Source organism: Saccopteryx bilineata, chromosome 4 (assembly GCF_036850765.1).
Source record: "Saccopteryx bilineata isolate mSacBil1 chromosome 4, mSacBil1_pri_phased_curated, whole genome shotgun sequence".
Classification (NCBI taxonomy): domain Eukaryota; kingdom Metazoa; phylum Chordata; class Mammalia; order Chiroptera; family Emballonuridae; genus Saccopteryx; species Saccopteryx bilineata.
Genome location: NC_089493.1, coordinates 203,359,644 through 203,381,393, shown reverse-complemented (window position 1 = coordinate 203,381,393; position 21,750 = coordinate 203,359,644). Strand labels below are relative to the sequence as shown.

At 39.1% G+C, this 21,750-nt stretch overlaps 1 protein-coding gene across 3 annotated transcripts in view; it reads right to left on the bottom strand.

The window, feature by feature from the left end:
* SCAMP1 (secretory carrier membrane protein 1) overlaps positions 1-21,750 on the bottom strand; it is a 132,167-nt gene that overhangs the window by 27,903 nt on the left and 82,514 nt on the right. For all 3 annotated transcript variants that reach the window (XM_066273627.1, XM_066273628.1, XM_066273630.1), the window contains one exon: positions 21,448-21,607. In XM_066273627.1, coding sequence (XP_066129724.1) covers positions 21,448-21,607 — 160 coding nt within the window. The remainder of the gene's footprint in view (positions 1-21,447; positions 21,608-21,750) is intronic.

Below are 21,750 nucleotides of genomic sequence, written 5' to 3'. Positions count from 1 at the left end.
GATATGGTATATATGGGTGGGCTTATTTCTGGATATTATATTCTGTCCCGTTCTATTTGTCTACTTTTATATCAATATCACATAATTAAGATTACTGGAATTTCCTAATGTCTTCAAATTCGATAGTGTTAGTCTTCCAACTCTGATGTCCTTTTTCAAAGTTTTAACTATTCTAGGCTTTTACATTTCTATTTACCTTTTAGAATCACCTTGATCATTTCTATAAAACAGTCCACTGGGATTTTTATTGGAACTACATTACATCTATAGATCCATCTGATAGAATTCACAATGTAATAATATTGAGTTTTCCCATCCATTAATGAATTATTAAATCCCTGGAATAAGTTCCATCCACTTGATCATAACATAGTATCTTTTTAACCCTTTGAGTAGTATGAACATTCATGAACATCCTCATGATTTTAATAAACACGTTAAAAAATTTTATTTTAAAAATGTGTAAGGCAACATTAAAAAAAAGGCAAATGTTCTTGTTTCCATAAATTGGTTATCAAACATACATGACTTTAAGTTAATACAACTGTAATTGGAACTAATTTCATTTTTTGAAAAAAATTCACTTCCAGGGTCAGCAAGCATGAAAAAAACTCACTACTCAAAGGGTTAACATATCATTAGATTTGATTTGTTTCACAAGATTTTCAACTGTCCTGAGCTTACTCCATTTTCTATTCATCATAGTGACTATTCCAAATCCAAAACACACTTTCCAATGCCCTTAATGTTTTGATTTAATCTCAGCATAAAACTGTTTCCTTCATCTGAGAGAAAAACAGAAGCCATAGAAATAAACCTCAATGTCCTGCTCTCTATGGTACCACCAACCTTCCCTGCTGCCTAGCTGTGAGGAAGAAGTATATCTTTTCAAAACTAACACTTACTAAGAAATCTTCACCCTATCATTCTAGTTCCTCCAGAGCACTGTACTTCAGTAATGACTTACCCTCTCCCTAACTTGTCTTCACTGCTTCCACTAGGCACTTCCTGTAAGTGCATAAACATAGTTGTCATCTTCAAACAGAACTCGGTCTCCACTGCTAAAATTTCCACTTCCTCTATGTTCCCCCTCCTTCCCATCAATAATAAAAATCTTAAAGGAGTGTTTTACCACTGATTTCCTCTACCTCTCTCTTCTCATTCACTTCTCAATCCACTCTAACTTGGTTTCTTATATACTCCCTTCCAGAGGTACTTCAAAGTCATAAGTATTCTATGAATTTCTAAACCAAATTTCTGAAGAATCACTTTTTACTTAATGGTGCTTAAACACTGTTTGACCTTGGCTTCCAGAATACTACTTCCTTCCACTTCTGTCACTTCTTGGATCTACACGGCTGCTGTCTCTTATTTCAAGATCCACCTCCTTTATGTCATATTGTAAAATTATTTTTTACATGAAAGCTTCTAAGTGATTCTTATATCTTCTAATGTTTGAGAACCACTGATGGCAGGATGAAGTCCAACATGCACATCCACCTCTTTATTATACATACATGTAACCTCCGCTCCCATAGGTTACATGTATTATACATACATGTAACCTGTTCCCACAGCTCTGAACTGGAGCAGTATGTCCACCTCTTTATTATACATACATGTAACCTCCGCTCCCACAGCTCTGAACTGGAACAGTACGTCCACCCCTTTATTATACATACATGTAACCTACGCTCCCACAGCTCTGAACTGGAACAGTACGTCCACCTCTTTATTATACATACATGTAACCTCCGCTCCCATAGCTCTGAACTGGAACAGTACGTCCACCCCTTTATTATACATACATGTAACCTCCACTCCCACAGCTCTGAACTGGAACAGTACGTCCACCCCTTTATTATACATACATGTAACCTCCGCTCCCACAGTTCTGAACCGGAGCAGTACGTCCACTTCTTTATTATACATACATGTAACCTCCGCTCCCACAGCTCTGAACCGAAGCAGTACGTCCACTTCTTTATTATACATACATGTAACCTGTTCCCACAGCTCTGAACTGGAACAGTACGTCCACCCCTTTATTATACATACATGTAACCTCCACTCCCACAGCTCTGAACTGGAACAGTACGTCCATCCCCTTTATTATACATACATGTAACCTCCGCTCCCACAGCTCTGAACTGGAACAGTACGTCCACCTCTTTATTATACATACATGTAACCTGTTCCCACAGCTCTGAACTGGAACAGTACGTCCACCTCTTTATTATACATACATGTAACTTCCGCTCCCACAGCTCTGAACTGGAACAGTACGTCCATCCCTTTATTATACATACATGTAACCTCCGCTCCCACAGCTCTGAACTGGAACAGTACGTCCACCTCTTTATTATACATACATGTAACCTCCGCTCCCACAGCTCTGAACTGGAACAGTACGTCCACCTCTTTATTATACATACATGTAACCTCCGCTCCCACAGCTCTGAACTGGAACAGTACGTCCACCTCTTTATTATACATACATGTAACCTCCGCTCCCAGAGCTCTGAACTGGAACAGTACATCCATCCCTTTATTATACATACATGTAACCTCCGCTCCCACAGCTCTGAACTGGAACAGTACGTCCACCTCTTTATTATACGTACATGTAACCTCCGCTCCCACAGCTCTGAACTGGAACAGTACGTCCACCTCTTTATTATACATACATGTAACCTCCGCTCCCACAGCTCTGAACTGGAACAGTATGTCCACCCCTTTATTATACATACATGTAACCTGTTTCCACAGCTCTGAACTGGAAGAGTACGTCCATCCCTTTATTATACATACATGTAACCTGTTCCCACAGCTCGGAACTGGAACAGTACGTCCACCCCTTTATTATACATACATGTAACCTCCGCTCCCACAGCTCTGAACTGGAACAGTACGTCCACCCCTTTATTATACATACATGTAACCTGTTGCCACAGCTCTGAACTGGAACAGTACGTCCATCCCTTTATTATACATACATGTAACCTCCGCTCCCTCAGCTCTGAACTGGAACAGTACGTCCACCCCTTTATTATACATACATGTAACCTCCACTCCCACAGCTCTGAACTGGAACAGTACGTCCACCCCTTTATTATACATACATGTAACCTGTTCCCACAGCTCGGAACTGGAACAGTACGTCCACCCCTTTATTATACATACATGTAACCTCCGCTCCCACAGCTCTGAACTGGAACAGTACGTCCACCTCTTTATTATACATACATGTAACCTCCGCTCCCACAGCTCTGAACTGGAACAGTACGTCCACCTCTTTATTATACATACATGTAACCTCCGCTCCCACAGCTCTGAACTGGAACAGTACGTCCACCTCTTTATTATACATACATGTAACATCCGCTCCCACAGCTCTGAACTGGAACAGTATGTCCACCCCTTTATTATACATACATGTAACCTGTTTCCACAGCTCTGAACTGGAACAGTACGTCCACCCCTTTATTATACATACATGTAACCTGTTCCCACAGCTCGGAACTGGAACAGTACGTCCACCCCTTTATTATACATACATGTAACCTCCGCTCCCACAGCTCTGAACTGGAACAGTACGTCCACCCCTTTATTATACATACATGTAACCTGTTGCCACAGCTCTGAACTGGAACAGTACGTCCATCCCTTTATTATACATACATCTAACCTCCGCTCCCTCAGCTCTGAACTGGAACAGTACGTCCACCCCTTTATTATACATACATGTAACCTCCACTCCCACAGCTCTGAACTGGAACAGTACGTCCATCCCTTTATTATACATACATGTAACCTCCGCTCCCACAGCTCTGAACTGGAACAGTACGTCCACCTCTTTATTATACATACATGTAACCTGTTCCCACAGCTCTGAACTGGAACAGTACGTCCACCTCTTTATTATACAAACATGTAACTTCCGCTCCCACAGCTCTGAACTGGAACAGTACGTCCATCCCTTTATTACACATACATGTAACCTCCGCTCCCACAGCTCTGAACTGGAACAGTACGTCCACCTCTTTATTATACATACATGTAACCTCCGCTCCCACGGCTCTGAACTGGAACAGTACATCCATCCCTTTATTATACATACATGTAACCTCCGCTCCCTCAGCTCTGAACTGGAACAGTACGTCCACCCCTTTATTATACATACATGTAACCTCCACTCCCACAGCTCTGAACTGGAACAGTACGTCCATCCCCTTTATTATACATACATGTAACCTCCGCTCCCACAGCTCTGAACTGGAACAGTACGTCCACCTCTTTATTATACATACATGTAACCTGTTCCCACAGCTCTGAACTGGAACAGTACGTTCACCTCTTTATTATACATACATGTAACTTCCGCTCCCACAGCTCTGAACTGGAACAGTACGTCCATCCCTTTATTATACATACATGTAACCTCCGCTCCCACAGCTCTGAACTGGAACAGTACGTCCACCTCTTTATTATACATACATGTAACCTCCGCTCCCACAGCTCTGAACTGGAACAGTACGTCCACCTCTTTATTATACATACATGTAACCTCCGCTCCCACAGCTCTGAACTGGAACAGTACGTCCACCTCTTTATTATACATACATGTAACCTCCGCTCCCACAGCTCTGTACTGGAACAGTACATCTACCTCTTTATTATACATACATGTAACCTCCGCTCCCACAGCTCTGAACTGGAACAGTACGTCCACTTCTTTATTATACATACATGTAACCTCCGCTCTCACAGCTCTGAACTGGAACAGTACGTCCACCTCTTTATTATACATACATGTAACCTCCGCTCCCACAGCTCTGAACTGGAACAGTACGTCCACCTCTTTATTATACATACATGTAACCTCCGCTCCCACAGCTCTGAACTGGAACAGTACATCCATCCCTTTATTATACATACATGTAACCTCCGCTCCCACAGCTCTGAACTGGAACAGTACGTCCACCTCTTTATTATACATACATGTAACCTCCGCTCCCACAGCTCTGAACTGGAACAGTACGTCCACTTCTTTATTATACATACATGTAACCTCCGCTCTCACAGCTCTGAACTGGAACAGTACGTCCACCTCTTTATTATACATACATGTAACCTCCGCTCCCACAGCTCTGAACTGGAACAGTACATCCATCCCTTTATTATACATACATGTAACCTCCGCTCCCTCAGCTCTGAACTGGAACAGTACGTCCACCCCTTTATTATACATACATGTAACCTCCACTCCCACAGCTCTGAACTGGAACAGTACGTCCATCCCCTTTATTATACATACATGTAACCTCCGCTCCCACAGCTCTGAACTGGAACAGTACGTCCACCTCTTTATTATACATACATGTAACCTGTTCCCACAGCTCTGAACTGGAACAGTACGTCCACCTCTTTATTATACATACATGTAACTTCCGCTCCCACAGCTCTGAACTGGAACAGTACGTCCATCCCTTTATTATACATACATGTAACCTCCGCTCCCACAGCTCTGAACTGGAACAGTACGTCCACCTCTTTATTATACATACATGTAACCTCCGCTCCCACAGCTCTGAACTCGAACAGTACGTCCACCTCTTTATTATACATACATGTAACCTCCGCTCCCACAGCTCTGAACTGGAACAGTACGTCCACCTCTTTATTATACATACATGTAACCTCCGCTCCCACAGCTCTGAACTGGAACAGTACGTCCACCTCTTTATTATACATACATGTAACCTCCGCTCCCACAGCTCTGAACTGGAACAGTACATCCATCCCTTTATTATACATACATGTAACCTCCACTCCCACAGCTCTGAACTGGAACAGTACGTCCACCTCTTTATTATACGTACATGTAACCTCCGCTCCCACAGCTCTGAACTGGAACAGTACGTCCACCTCTTTATTATACATACATGTAACCTCCGCTCCCACAGCTCTGAACTGGAACAGTATGTCCACCCCTTTATTATACATACATGTAACCTGTTTCCACAGCTCTGAACTGGAACAGTACGTCCATCCCTTTATTATACATACATGTAACCTGTTCCCACAGCTCGGAACTGGAACAGTACGTCCACCCCTTTATTATACATACATGTAACCTCCGCTCCCACAGCTCTGAACTGGAACAGTACGTCCACCCCTTTATTATACATACATGTAACCTCCACTCCCACAGCTCTGAACTGGAACAGTACGTCCACCCCTTTATTATACATACATGTAACCTGTTCCCACAGCTCGGAACTGGAACAGTACGTCCACCCCTTTATTATACATACATGTAACCTCCGCTCCCACAGCTCTGAACTGGAACAGTACGTCCACCTCTTTATTATACATACATGTAACCTCCGCTCCCACAGCTCTGAACTGGAACAGTACGTCCACCTCTTTATTATACATACATGTAACCTCCGCTCCCACAGCTCTGAACTGGAACAGTACGTCCACCTCTTTATTATACATACATGTAACCTCCGCTCCCACAGATCTGAACTGGAACAGTACGTCCACCTCTTTATTATACATACATGTAACCTGTTTCCACAGCTCTGAACTGGAACAGTACGTCCACCCCTTTATTATACATACATGTAACCTGTTCCCACAGCTCGGAACTGGAACAGTACGTCCACCCCTTTATTATACATACATGTAACCTCCGCTCCCACAGCTCTGAACTGGAACAGTACGTCCACCCCTTTATTATACATACATGTAACCTGTTTCCACAGCTCTGAACTGGAACAGTACGTCCATCCCTTTATTATACATACATGTAACCTCCGCTCCCTCAGCTCTGAACTGGAACAGTACGTCCACCCCTTTATTATACATACATGTAACCTCCACTCCCACAGCTCTGAACTGGAACAGTACGTCCATCCCTTTATTATACATACATGTAACCTCCGCTCCCACAGCTCTGAACTGGAACAGTACGTCCACCTCTTTATTATACATACATGTAACCTGTTCCCACAGCTCTGAACTGGAACAGTACGTCCACCTCTTTATTATACATACATGTAACTTCCGCTCCCACAGCTCTGAACTGGAACAGTACGTCCATCCCTTTATTACACATACATGTAACCTCCGCTCCCACAGCTCTGAACTGGAACAGTACGTCCACCTCTTTATTATACATACATGTAACCTCCGCTCCCACAGCTCTGTACTGGAACAGTACATCTACCTCTTTATTATACATACATGTAACCTCCGCTCCCACAGCTCTGAACTGGAACAGTACGTCCACTTCTTTATTATACATACATGTAACCGACGCTCTCACAGCTCTGAACTGGAACAGTACGTCCACCTCTTTATTATACATACATGTAACCTCCGCTCCCACAGCTCTGAACTGGAACAGTACGTCCACCTCTTTATTATACATACATGTAACCTCCGCTCCCACAGCTCTGAACTGGAACAGTACATCCATCTCTTTATTATACATACATGTAACCTCCGCTCCCACAGCTCTGAACTGGAACAGTACGTCCACCTCTTTATTATACATACATGTAACCTCCGCTCCCACAGCTCTGAACTGGAACAGTACGTCCACTTCTTTATTATACATACATGTAACCTCCGCTCTCACAGCTCTGAACTGGAACAGTACGTCCACCTCTTTATTATACATACATGTAACCTCCGCTCCCACAGCTCTGAACTGGAACAGTACGTCCACCTCTTTATTATACATACATGTAACCTCCGCTCCCACAGCTCTGAACTGGAACAGTACATCCATCCCTTTATTATACATACATGTAACCTCCGCTCCCACAGCTCTGAACTGGAACAGTACGTCCAGCTCTTTATTATACATACATGTAACCTCCGCTCCCACAGCTCTGAACTGGAACAGTACGTCCACCTCTTTATTATACATACATGTAACCTCTGCTCCCACAGCTCTGAACTGGAACAGTATGTCCTCCTCTTTATTATACATACATGTAACCTGTTCCCATAGCTCTGAACTGAAATAGCATGTCCATCTCTTTATTATACATACATGTATCCTCTGCTCCCACAGCTCTGAACTGGAATAGCATGTCTTGTTATCTCAATAGAATGCCTGACACAATCCTCTTTTCTGCCTGGCAAACATGTTCTCAGCTTTTAAGATGAGTCACTAAGTCCGTCCCACACTCAGAGGACAATCAAGCCCAACCTGTAGAAGGAGTAGAATCTACACTTATTATTTGACAGTCTTCTGTAAGGAAGATTTGTCCCTTCAGCTCCATTGATTTATTAATCATTTGTTTTTGTCAGTATGGACTCGTGGATATTTAACTCTTTCAGTTAAAATTAAACACTATCATTACTTATTTGGTTGCTTAAAGTCTTCCATCTTTAGAATCTGTTTGCTTAAGTACTTGATACATATTTATCTTGTATCTTCTCTGCCCCAGCTCTAGAATCAGCCTTTTCTTTGAAGGGCAAAAGAGCAGATTTAATGATTCATGAATAATGGTTTCTAAATCAGTCAGATTTAAATCAAATGGTTCCACTTTTACAGCAAGTCTATCAGTAATATATTAATGACAAAACTTAAAAAAATTACATCAAAAAACAAATAGGCAATTACAATAAAGTCAACAATATAGAATGCTATTTTAATACCAAATAGGAACCCATGTATGCTGCTTCTCTCCAGGCTCACTAGGTAAACAATTACCACTTTTAATAATCAATGTTTTTCTATGGTTTTGAAGTAGATACTTTTAAAATATATTTCTATTTCCTTGTCCCTTTGGTAGAGAATGAGACTATAACTTAATATTTTTTTCTTGTAACGCTTTTTACTTTATTAACTGTGCACCAAGAAACCAGAATATCAAAATGGTTAAAATTACATATGCAGTATATACTCTGAATAAGGGCTTCATATATAAAATAACATCTAAAGGCTTCACAACAGCCCTGGCCGTTGGCTCAGAGGTAGAGTATCGGCCAGGCATGTAGATGTCCCAGGTTTGATTCCTGGTCAGGGCACACAGAAAAAGTGCCCATCTGCTTCTCTACCCCTCCCCCTCTCACTTCTCTCTCTCTTCTACTCCTGCAGCCATGGTTCCATTGGAGCAAAGTTGGCTCCAGGCACTGAAGATGGTTCCATGGCCTCCACCTCAGGCACTAAGAAGAGCTCAGAATGGAGCAACACCCCAGATAGGCAGAGCAGGAGTGGGCTTGCTGGGTGGAACCTGGTCATGGCGCATGGAGGAAGCTATCTCTGCCTCCCCTCCCCTCACTGAAAAAAAAAAAAAAAAAAAGGCTTCACAACAGCTACTTCAGTTACCAACATGTGGATATATTTTAGAAGTTAAACTTGCCTAATAACTTCTAGCTAAGAAATCTATTAGAAGGTACAGAATATGTTTTAAAATTAAGCAGTCCTACTAAAATGAAAATATTTCTAAAATATTGCTTTCAAATACAAATGAAAGAACATTCAAATTAGTTCACCTTCCTGTTTGGTATGTATAGTGAGTACATATAAATGTACAGTTAGATTAAATTGATCAAATGGAAACCTCAAAGTCTTTGAAACCCATTTTTTCTACTTTTACACTATAAGCAGGCTAAGTATCTTTCAAAAGAACTTGTTTGCCTTACTTAACTGATATTTCTGTTTCTGGACAAGGAAACAGCAAAATTCATTTCTTTGTACATTTGCCATGCTAAAAAAAATGATTATTTTGAAACACTTCAAATTTCTCTGAGATACAAACTCCATATACCAGCATCTATTTAACTATCTGAACTTTACCTAATATATCTAAATTATTACAAAATCAATCACATTCAAATTTTTAAAAGGTTGCCTCATTTTTAACTATACAAAGCAGTCACTGATAGGGTTCTTTATATCAAAATGATTTTTTTTTGGTATTTTTCTGAAGTTGGAAATGGGAGGCAGTGAGACTCCCGCATGCGTCCAACCGGGATCCACCCAGCACGCCCACCAGGGGGCGATGCTCTGTTGCAACCAGAGCCATTCTAGCGGCTAAGGCAGAGGTCACAGAGCCATCCTCAGCGCCCAGGCCAACTCTGCTCCAATGGAGCCTTAGCTGTGGGAGGGGAAGAGAGAAACAGAGAGGAAGGAGAGGGGGAGGGGTGGAGAAGCAGATGGGCGCTTCTCCTGTGTGCCCTGGCCGGGAATCGAACCTGGGACTCCTGAACACCAGGCTGACGTTCTACCACTGAGCCAACCGGCCAGGGCCTCAAAATGATTTTAAAAGGTGAAATCTGTCTCTTCTGTAAAAACAATTTTATAATAAGGGGATGCATTCCCTGCTAAAAGCCTAAAATATAAGTTCTTAATAAACTTGTATGCAAAAAGAAAATGAGCTAGTCACAGTGCTAAAAAGCATATTAAGTATAAATAATTTCCCATATACCAAATAGTAGAAAACTCTGTAAAGTGTAAATTAACAAGCAATGCAATCATCACATGAACTAGAAGTTTGTCTGAGAAGCTTGAGGAGAAAGCCAGGAAAGGCTGAGGAGCTCTGAGAGGGACGGAAAACTCCCAGGAGGAGGGCTCTACCTGAGCCTGAGTCACAGGAAAAGAAAGGAGAAAAAACATCCTTGGGGCTGTAGGACCTCTCCTGGCATCTAAAGCCAAAGGTGGTGAGTCTCACATACAGGAAGAATTAGAAAGCAGACTGTTTAAATAACACAGCTTCTTCATAGCCATTTTAAGCCAAAGCAGAAAGAGCAGAAATAGTTAGAAAATATAGTACCAATTGATTCAAGCTAAGTTTCTGTTGTAATCTATTTATTTTTATGTAATTTATTATAAATTATTATGTAACTTACATTTTAAACTGTAATCTGCCTCAGTTTACAATGAAGTAGTTACAGTCCTGTGAATATTTATTCATAATAAACCCACCTAAATAATCTACTTCCTCATCAGAATAAATAAACAAATAATAAAAGCTTCCTATTACTTGCCTCCCTGGCTCTTCCAGATCAAAGCCTCCTGGAAAACTGAATCTCAAATATGCTAGTTGTTTTTGGTTCAATGTCTTTAAATAATATTCTGCCAATATTATTATTTTAATTTTAAAAGTTCTTCCCTAGCCCTGGCCGGATAGCTTAGTTGGTTACAGCATCGCCCTGATATGCCAGGTCAGGCACATACAATAAACAACCAATGAGTACATAAATAAGTGGAACAACAAAATTTCTTTCTCCCTCTCTCTCCCTCCCTTCTTCTGTCTCTCTCTTTCTCTCCCTTCCTCTCTCTCTAAAATCAATAGTAAATGAAATATTTTAAAGTTCTTCCCTAATTTATCATAATAAATCTCAGAAAATAGATTTGTATGATCTTATCAAGTTAATTTCATATAACATATCAACAGAGATATTAATTACAACCACAGTTTGGGGAAGCAAGGAAGACAAGCAATTTATTTCAAAAAAGTTAACAGTAATTTCACTTTTAACCATGACAAAGGGGGCACAACTTCACTAAAATACTAAACATTTTACCTCTGGTAACTAATGTAATAGTTAAGAGCATGTAGCTATAGAGACAGACCTGGGTTTGCATCTAGACTCTCCCATTTAAAATTGTGTAACTTCAAGTAAAATCTAAGCCTAAATTTGAGATTTTTCTATTTGCAAAATGGATATATGAATGGAACTATTCTTATATGTATGAAATAATACATGTCAAGTGCACAGCAGAATATCTTCAGGTACACAGTAAGCAATTAATAAATGTTACTTACTGGAACCTCTATCATACTGGTATAAGTGCACTAAAACTGTTTTGTTCACAGAATTAATATTCTACCTACAGAGATGACATTTGGCTTTTGATAAGATCTTGAAATTTTCTGGGACATTGTTGGTAACTTCACTAGAACAAAGTAATACATAAAATTCTTAATGCTATACAGGCATTCAAATAAAAAGGAACCTATGAAGTACAGCTACTTTCCTTGTTTTTGTTACTTTGGGATGCAAGATTATTGAAACCAACTCCATTTTCCCTCTAATAATTCTGTGCTGAAATTGGCTTTAAAACGTAGAACCATGAGCCCACACAAACTGCACATAACATTTTGCATATCTGTACTTTTCTTAGAAAGAGGACTCAAAAGATTTTAGATTCATAATGGAGTCTAAAATTTAAAACCTATTAAGAACTACTTACTCACTAGACTAATCTACATGAAAAAGCATGGAACCGGGATGCAAGAGACCCTGTATTTCGTCTTCTCATTTTCTACTCTGCCAAAAGTAGAAGAGCTTAAGGAAAAGTCACATAGAATGAATTTTTAAACTTAGACAATTTAAAAACTATACCACAACCTGGATTCAAGCTCTGGGTCCTCTGTACTTAATTAACTCTGTATTTTGTGATGATAGCTAGCCTTTGTTAAACTTTATGTGCCAGGGGCAATGCATTACCCATTCAATGCTTATAATACTGCCATGAGGTGGGCACTAATATTAACTCCATTTTACTGATGAATAAGCAGATCTAGAGAGGTTAAGTGACCTAAATACAGAGGTGGCAACAAAAATGTTGAGATTGATCTGTGTATCTATAAAGCTAATTGTTTTTCTGTTTTTGTTTTTTTTATTTTTAGAGAGAGAGAGGCAGACAGGCAGAAAGGGAGAGAGATGAGAAGCATCAACTCTTAGTAGAGCAGCGGTTCTCAACCTGTGGGTCACGACCCCGGGGGTCGCGACCCACAGGTTGAGAACCACTGTAGTAGAGGCACTTTAGTTGTTCATTGATTGCTTTCTCCTATGTGCCTTGATGGGGGGGGGGGGCGCTCCAGCAGAGCCAGTGCCCTGTTGTTCGAGCCAGTGACCTTGGGCTTCAAAAGCCAGTGACCTTTGGGTTAAAGCCAGCAACCATGGGGTCAAGTCTATGACCCCACACTCAAACTGGTGACCCTGCGCTCAAGCTGGTGAGGCTGTGTTCGAGATGGTGACCTTGGAGTTTCAAAGTTGGGTCCTCAGCGTCCCTGGCTTAGGGTCTATCCACTGCACCACTACCTGGTCAGGCCAAAGAACTGTTTTTAACCATTTGGTAAAACTATCTCTAGGATATTATTTCAATTCTATCTTGTCCAAGAAAGCTAATCATCAATGAATAGGATACCATGATCTTAATTAACCTGAAAAGCTCAATGTAGTATTTCTTACATAAGGGGAGATTTTTCATTTTCTTTTCACTTATAAAAATTTAGTCTTTAGAATACTCCACTTTAAAAAGAATTAGGGAGAATAAACAGATTAAATAGTATTTTGCAGCTAATAAGAAAATAAAAACTGGAATTTACTAAACTTTCACTGATTAGTCAAAGATGTTCCTTGAGTAACAACTGAAATCTCACAACTGAATTGCCTTTCGATTTAGAAAGCATAACTAACCCACTCTTTAGTTACACCATATATAATGTCCCTTACATACCTACTTTTGCTGTTCTAGGAACAAGGGTACTCAGTTTATTTATATTTCCTTTTAACATCAGGTATGTACAAAATGACCAGATTAAAAAAACACACAAAGAATATAGGGCTGACTCATCAAAAAATATTTTTAAAACATTTATTTCATGAATCTTATATTATTTCTTTGTTTACTGAAATCTCAAATATTTTTTAACAGAACTAGGAATTTGAAAACTCCAAAGCTAATTAATACCCTCCTGCATCTCAGCTATTCTTCTAGGAAGGGAATCGGACAATACTGATTTTTCTGAATAGCAAATTATGCCAGATAGCACAAAAGGATATTCACAACAAGTCGCCTTAAAAATAATAGTTAACTGAAAGAAGTAATAATAAAATGTTAGAAGAAACATTTGTAGATGATGAAAAGAAAAATTGAAGAGCCTTGAAAACGTCTATAAATAAATAAATAAATAGGACAGTTTAAACACCAAAGGAGTAAGTCTCATGTCTAAGAGGGAACTTTCCTGTATCTCTTAAATTAAAACCAAAAGGTAGTGAGGAAATGCTTTTGCTTAGTATATAGAATTGGAAAGAGCACTGCTTTTCAACCCTAAAATCAAGCAATAGCTGGATAATCTGCAAAAATCACAGCTGCACTTCAACCTATCAGAGGGCAACCAACTAACCAGAAATTAACTCAAGGAGAGACAAAAGACTAGCACTTGTTTACCTGGAGCACTGAATGACATACAAGCAGAGAAGAAGAATTCAACAAAAGCCTATAATAAATTAGAGAAGGCTGAAGGTTGGTTAGAGTATGAGTACAGCACCCCTAGGAGCCAAAAGCTCAAGGGGAATTCATGCTCACTCACAGGCTCTGTTCCATAGACCTCACCTGATGTTCAAAGCAGGCTTGGAGACAGGCCTCACTCTAGGTACAAGTCTGAGGGAGGGAGCAGCAGTCCCGAGAGACTCTCCTAACTTCCCACAAAACACAAGCCTTAAGTGGAGGGGGAGGGAAGACAGCAAACACCATCTTTCTAAGGGACAGAGAAAGGGAACAGCCAGCGCAGCTGTGGAAAGGGCACAGAAAAAGCCCTCTAACACTAAAGGAGAGTCAGGAATATGCACTGGCCCAGATTACAAGGAAACCCTACAGAAGGGGAGGGGCAGGGTTACCAGGAAGGCTGGACCACCCTTCCCCAGAGACACCCCTGCCCAGAGTGAGGAGGAACCAGAACAACAAAGACTATCTTCCTCTCTTCACCTGTCTCCACCCGCCTACCACCACCCTAGGAAAAATAAAGTGACAAGTAACAACAGTTTACTCCTGGGGGAGACAAAGAGTGTAGCGAGGCAGACACAAAGGGGGATCAACGGAGCACACACAGCTCCAGTGCCTCTGGAAAAACACGCCTCACCCTAAACGTAATTTAAGAGCAAAGGAATTGGAAGTCTGCGGGGTACTAAGGGCAATCACAGCAACAACAATTTAAAAAAACAGCAATCCCTGACCGGACTGCCGAAACACATGACCACCACACTCACACTGACTCACTAGAAGCCTTGCAATAATAGAAAAGGCATGTTCATTTTCATACATAAAACTTATTTATCTCCTAAGAAAGAGTCAGATATGGCTGAAATTTGGAATTATCACATTAGAAATTTACAATTATGATTGATTAATATGCTAAAGGCTATAATGGATAAAGTAGACAAAAAGCAAGAACAGATTAGTAATGTAAGCAGAGAGATGAAAATTTTTTTAAATTTTATTTACTGATTTTTAGAGAGAGAGAAAGGGAGGGAGAGGGAGAATGAGATGGAGAGAGAAACATATAGTAGACTGGCTGCTCCACTTATTTATACACTCACTGGTTGATTCTTGTATGTGCCCTGACCGGGGATCGAATCCACAACTTTAGCATATTGAGACAACACTCTAACTAACTGCTACCCAGCCATGGCGAGATGTAAATCCTAAGAAATAACCAAATAAATGCTATGAGATCATAAACACTGTAAAAGAAATGAAGACTACTGTTAATGGGTTTATTAGTAAACTGGACATGGTGAGGAAAGAATCTTGAGCTTGAGGGCATCTCAATAGTAACTTTCAAAACTGAAAAGCAGAGAGAAAAAGATTTTAAGAAAAGAATATCCAAGGACTGTGGGACAACTACAAAAGAGTAGCAGAAGGAGAACAGAAAAATATTAGAAACAATACTGACTGAGAATTTCCCCACATTAATGTCAGATACCAAACAACAAATGCAGGAAGGTCTGAGAACAACAAACAGGACTACAGCTACGCAAACCATATTCAAACCACAGAAAATCAAAGATAAAGAAAAGTTCCTGAGAGGAACCAGAGTGGGACTAAAGCACCTTAACTATAGGGGACAAAGAAAAGAATTACACCTGATTTCCGAGAAACAATGCAAGCAAGAAAGTAAAGTAAAATATTTAGTGTTGGGGGAAAAAAAACACCAAACTAAAATTCTGAACCCTATACAAAATTATTCTTCAAATGTGAAAAAGAAGTCTAATCCTCTTATTAACTCTGCAAATATTATCCCCAATTTATATTCAACAAACTGAGGCACTAAGAGTTTTTACTTCATTTTTCTAGGAGCACACAAGTTTTAAATGGAAAAGCCTGAATTCTAACCCTTTCTTAGTATGTTTCCAATAGTTACACTTTTTCAACAACACATTGCCTCCTTAAGAGTTATCTAATATTTACATAATGCTTAGTGATTTGTGAAAATATAACATTAAGAACAAAAAAGCCCTGGCCAGCTGGCTCAGTGGTAGAGCGTCGGCCGGCATGTGGAAGTCCTGGGTTTGATTCCCGGTCAGCGCACATAGGAGAATGGCTCATCTGCTTCTCCACCCTTTCCCCTCTCCTTTCTCTCTCTCTCTCTTCCCCTCCTGCAGCCAAAGCTCCATTGGAACAAAGTTGGCCCAGGCGCTGGGGATGGCTCCGTGGCCTCTGCCTCAGGCACTAGAATGGCTCTGGTTGCAACAGAGCAATGACCCAGATGGGCAGAGCATCGCCCCCTGGTGGGCATGCCAGTGGATCCCAGTCAGGCGTATGCAGGAATCTGCCTGCCTGCCTGCCTCCCTGCTTCTCATTTTAAAAAAAATACAAAACAAAACAAAAAAAGAACAAAGTTACAATCTTTTTAAAATATAAATTACAACTCCAATTTTAATTTTAATACCTAATAAACTTAACTTTTAAAAGCACATACACTTTAAACGTTTCTGTATAATTCTTCAGATTCAGGCAACAGGATTACCTGATAGAAGACAGAGTCCTTTAAGTATAATCAATAAAAGAAGCTCTTGGTTGAAAAGAGGCATCATATTCATATAGAACAGTTATACAGTTTGAAAACCATCTTTTCCATGAACCTCTAATATTCTGATGGTGCCAGTAAAAACAAGGTTTTTCCCAAATTTCAGAGAAAAATATTTAAAAATCTGAATGGTAATCCAAGAGAAGACTAACTTGAAAATAACTGATCTTATATTTAAAGAGATATCACTAAGTATGATATCAACATTAAATTCCTTTGGAATTAAGGCATTTTTGGTGTTTTGAATATCATCCAATTTTTATATATGGATTCTACTACAAAGTTTCTAAACTGACTACTTTTAAATAATTTGTTTTGCATTTCTAGAGAACATGTAACCATGTCTTCTTTGTATCTCCAGCCTAGCATACTGTCAGTGATTAATTTAACTTTAGGGTACTTCATATTTTCCAAATGCTTTTCAATCATAAGTTATCCATCTTAATAGTAATACTTTTCTAAAAGAATCAAAATTAAGAGAACTCAATAATAAAGTTACAAATGAAATACTGAAACAGAAATACAGATGAAAATGGAAAACCAACTTCTTACACATAACTTAAAAATGATTATACCTAAATAGAGTCTACCTTTATCACATTTAAAAATCATTATACGTAATTATCAGTTTGACTTACATAAGATTATTGAATAATCAGTTAAATGTAGACAAGTATTTCTGTGTGTGTGTGTGTGTGTGTGTGTGTGTACTTTTCCGAAGCCAGAAATGGGGAGGCAGTCAGACAGACTCCCGCATGCGCCCGACCAGGATCCACCCGGCACGCCCACCAGGGGGTGATGCTCTGCCCATCTTGGGGCGTCGCTCTGCCGCAATCAGAGCCATTCTAGCACCTGAGGCAGAGGCCACAGAGCCATCCTCAGCGCCTGGGCAAACTTTGCTCCAATGGAGCCTTGGCTGCGGGAGGGGAACAGAGAGACAGAGGGGAAGGAGAGGGGGAGGGGTGGAGAAGCAGATGGGCGCTTCTCCTGTGTGCCCTGGCCGGGAATCGAACCCAGGACTCCTGCACGCCAGGCCGACGCTCTACCACTGAGCCAACCGGCCAGGGCCTAGACAATTATTTCAATGAGTTTTAAGGCTATTATACTTTAACTTAATTTATAATTCAGTAAAAGCAATTATACTTGTCTCAGGTTAGAGTTAATATAAAAAATGGTTTATTCAGCCATCATATTATTAAGCTAATTGCAAGTTCTTGATAACAAGGTTAATAGTTATCATTTTAAAAGGAATTTCTTGAGATACTAAATTTATTTACTTTTAGAGTAAGTAAACAGGAGGCAAAAGAGCAGATAAACTATACATGGCAATTAAAAATACAATCCAACTGACCAAGGGACAATAAACAAAGAATGAATCATTCTAGAATAAAGACTTTCTGATATGCCCTCCAGTTACTTTTAGCACTCCACCACAAAGCTAACAGCTTACGCTAGAAACTTGGACTTATTACTCATCTACAAGGAAAAAATATTCCTCTGGGGAAAAAAAATATATAAATATTTATTTATGTCTATATTTGTATGTACAGATATAGATATCCAATCACATTCTCAAACCTAATGCCGCCTCTAACTTATATTTTTGCAATGATGGTTTATTCTAAAATCAACCCCGGCAACACTGTTCTTATTACTAACTTGTCTTTTTGTCACATATAGGGAAATGTGGAGAAATAAAATTTGCAGTAAATAAATAATTTTATGACAGAGAAGGCTAACGTATCATTAGCCACAGAAGAATAAAACCTGAAAAACTTTTAAAAATCACTTTAGCTTCAGTCAGGGGTCTGATTAAAAAATAAATGTTTTCAATAACAACCTCTTTTAAGAAATGTGTGAACCTAGCTTAAAAGTTTCAGTTACCCATTTTCTACTGACTTACATAGTATGTTCAGATGCTTGTGTTTCATTTCTTAATCATCATTCTTAAAACATAGTATGAAACACTTGTATTTCTGCTGACTCTGCCCTTTCTCAAAAGCAGAAATCCCTATCAAAACTGATCTCAAATAAAGTACCTATATGAATACACATAATCACTTTAAAACCATATAATATAAATAATCATACCCAGTATACCTTCTTTGAAAGTTTCATAATTAAGGAAGAAATCTGTGATGAATAAATGTTTAACAAACTTTACTAAGTACTTCTGAAGAGACTTAGACTCAGAAACACTTGGCAATCTGGATAAAGAAAATTCCCAATTTACACACTAAGATTTATTAATCATTTCAAATATTTTAATTTCAACTTTCCCCATAAAATTTTTTTCCTCTCAGTTCTGCTTCAAATAACAAAACCCAGATAATTAATATATTGTGATATACTCTAAAGCAGTGATCCCCAACCTTTTTTGGGCCACGGACCGGTTTAATGTCAGAAAATATTTTCACGGACCGGCCTTTAGGGTGGGATGCATAAATGCACAAAATAGAATTATGAGACCGACGTAAAAACTGGTATTTTAAAATATAATTGTTGAACTTACGGGACAAGCATCAAGAGTGAGTCTTAGACGGATGTAACAGAGGGACTCTGGTCATTTTTTAAAAATAAAACATCGTTCAGACTTAAATACAAATAAAACAAAAATAATGTAAGTTATTTATTCTTTCTCTGCGAACTGATACAAAATGGCCCGGGGGTTGGGGACCACTGCTCTAAAGGGATGAGATATAGCTAAGAATTTAGCCTACAGATTAATAATTCCAGAAATAAAAATGTTCCTCAAAGCATTTTTATTTCAACTGGCAAAGAAAGTGAATAAAAGGAACTGAGTGACTTTGAGTAATAAAAGGCAAATAACTGGCTTTCAATAGTTTGTTTTGGCTACATTAGTCTCAATTGATATATCCCCACTGCCACATACCAGTATCATTAAAGATATATTGATGACGTGATGAAAGTAGACAGTCTCAGAGACCAGATGTCAAAAAATTAAAAATTAAAAAACCTTGTCAGCCAGGCTTAGATAACAAGGAAAAGACCAGCAGTAAATCTCTTCCTAGATCGTGATGGAGCAAACAGGTCCGTTTACTGTATTCCAGCCCACATGTACAAGGATCCCTCGTCCCATTCCTTGACAAATTCCTGTATTTCAATATATCCAAAGGTTCTTTCATTTTCCCTCCTCCCTCTATTCTTTTTGCTTCATTTTATTTCTAACCAATTTAGTTTTCTTTCCAAATTCCCCAATCTTCTCGTTTTTTCTTTTTTTCCCCTCCGTTTACATATCTGGGTTTCCAATTTCATTTTCTGTGTGTGTAGCGGGGGAGGGGGGAGGGGTGGTGGTGGTCAACATTCCAGTTAATCAAAGAAATTTATGTTGAAAATAGAAAAAAAAAGTTGACCTTCCGCAGGCACGGCTCCATTGGAGCAAAGATGGCCCGGGTGCTGGGGATGGCTCCTTGGCCTCTGCCCCAGGCGCTAGAGTGGCTCTGGTCGTGCCAGAGCAACGGCCCGGAGGGGCAGAGCACCGCCCCTGGTGGGTGTACCGGGTGGATCCCGGTCGGGCACATGCGGGAGTCTGATTGTCTCTCCCCGTTTCCAGCTTCAGAAAAGAAAAAAAAAAAAGAAAAAAAAAGTTGAAACAATTAAATGTGGTCCTCCAATTTCCCTAATATATCTATACAGTACATGCCTATTTCATAATAATGCTGCCTCTCATTCATGAGAATTGAAAAAGGTTCATTATTCATAAATTAGCTTATCCAAATAAAAATGAATTGATAATTGAATATATGGACTCAAATAAGGCTATCATCTAAATCAGCATTTCCCAAAGTTTATGTCTTAAAACAGTAGACCAAAAAGGTACTCCACAAAATAATAATAATACTGTACTGCTACTAACAATCACGGTTTTATAGTTAAATCACAAAGCACACAAGCCTCTTAAATATTAAGAATCTAAGAAACCCTAAAATTAAGAAACCTGCTTAACTTTATTATCCAGCTATTCTCAAACTTAAGCTAATGAACCCCCTTTTCCACAACACCTACTAATATGCCACACAACATGCATTTATTAAAAGTTAATCCTAAGCAGTGATTAAAATATACCATGCAAAGTACACTTCATCATATAGTCTAAATAGTCTTAAAATCTTCCTGTCTTTTGAAAAACCAAAAGTGAATTTACACAAAAAATAATTACAAAATTGCTAAGTAAAAATACTATACACTTTCAATATTACATATGTATGTTTTACCTTACTGGGGTTCATTTAAGATTTATGCAATAATCACCACTCGTGATTTCTTTTTGAAGGAGGGAATAAAGAGCAAAATTTTTCTTAAATTATATCATATGGAATAGAATTTTTTCACAAATATTAAGACCTAAGGCCGCTCTCATTTTTCATTCATTCACTTTTTTGTTTAATATTTCTGATTTTGGAGAAAAAGTGGGATTTTATGACTTAAAAAAACTAATGAATACACAGGCATATGATATACAGATTTTTCTGAAAGTGTTATACAGTAATAAAAATTTAACGAAAATCTGTCAAATTTCCCTTTAAGGTGTGGCACAAATTATTACTTCACAGCTTTTAAAGAACACACATTTTACCTGAAAGCTCCGTATAGTGGTCTGTACCAACAGACAAATGAACAAGGAGTAAAAAGCAAGAACCACAGGATACTCAATCCAATATCAACCCCTCTTGCAGAATCAACACAAAACCAAGCCAAGCATCCGAAGATATTTAGAAACAGTGTTACAGCGTGGACTGTGGAATCAAAACACAAAAAAAGAAATGTTTACATTCAATTTATGAGTTCATTCAACAAAATTTATAAATGAAAAAAATACTTCCAAGAGCAACTAAATTTTATTCTAATCCATGTTTTCATTCACTATTTTTCAAAATAT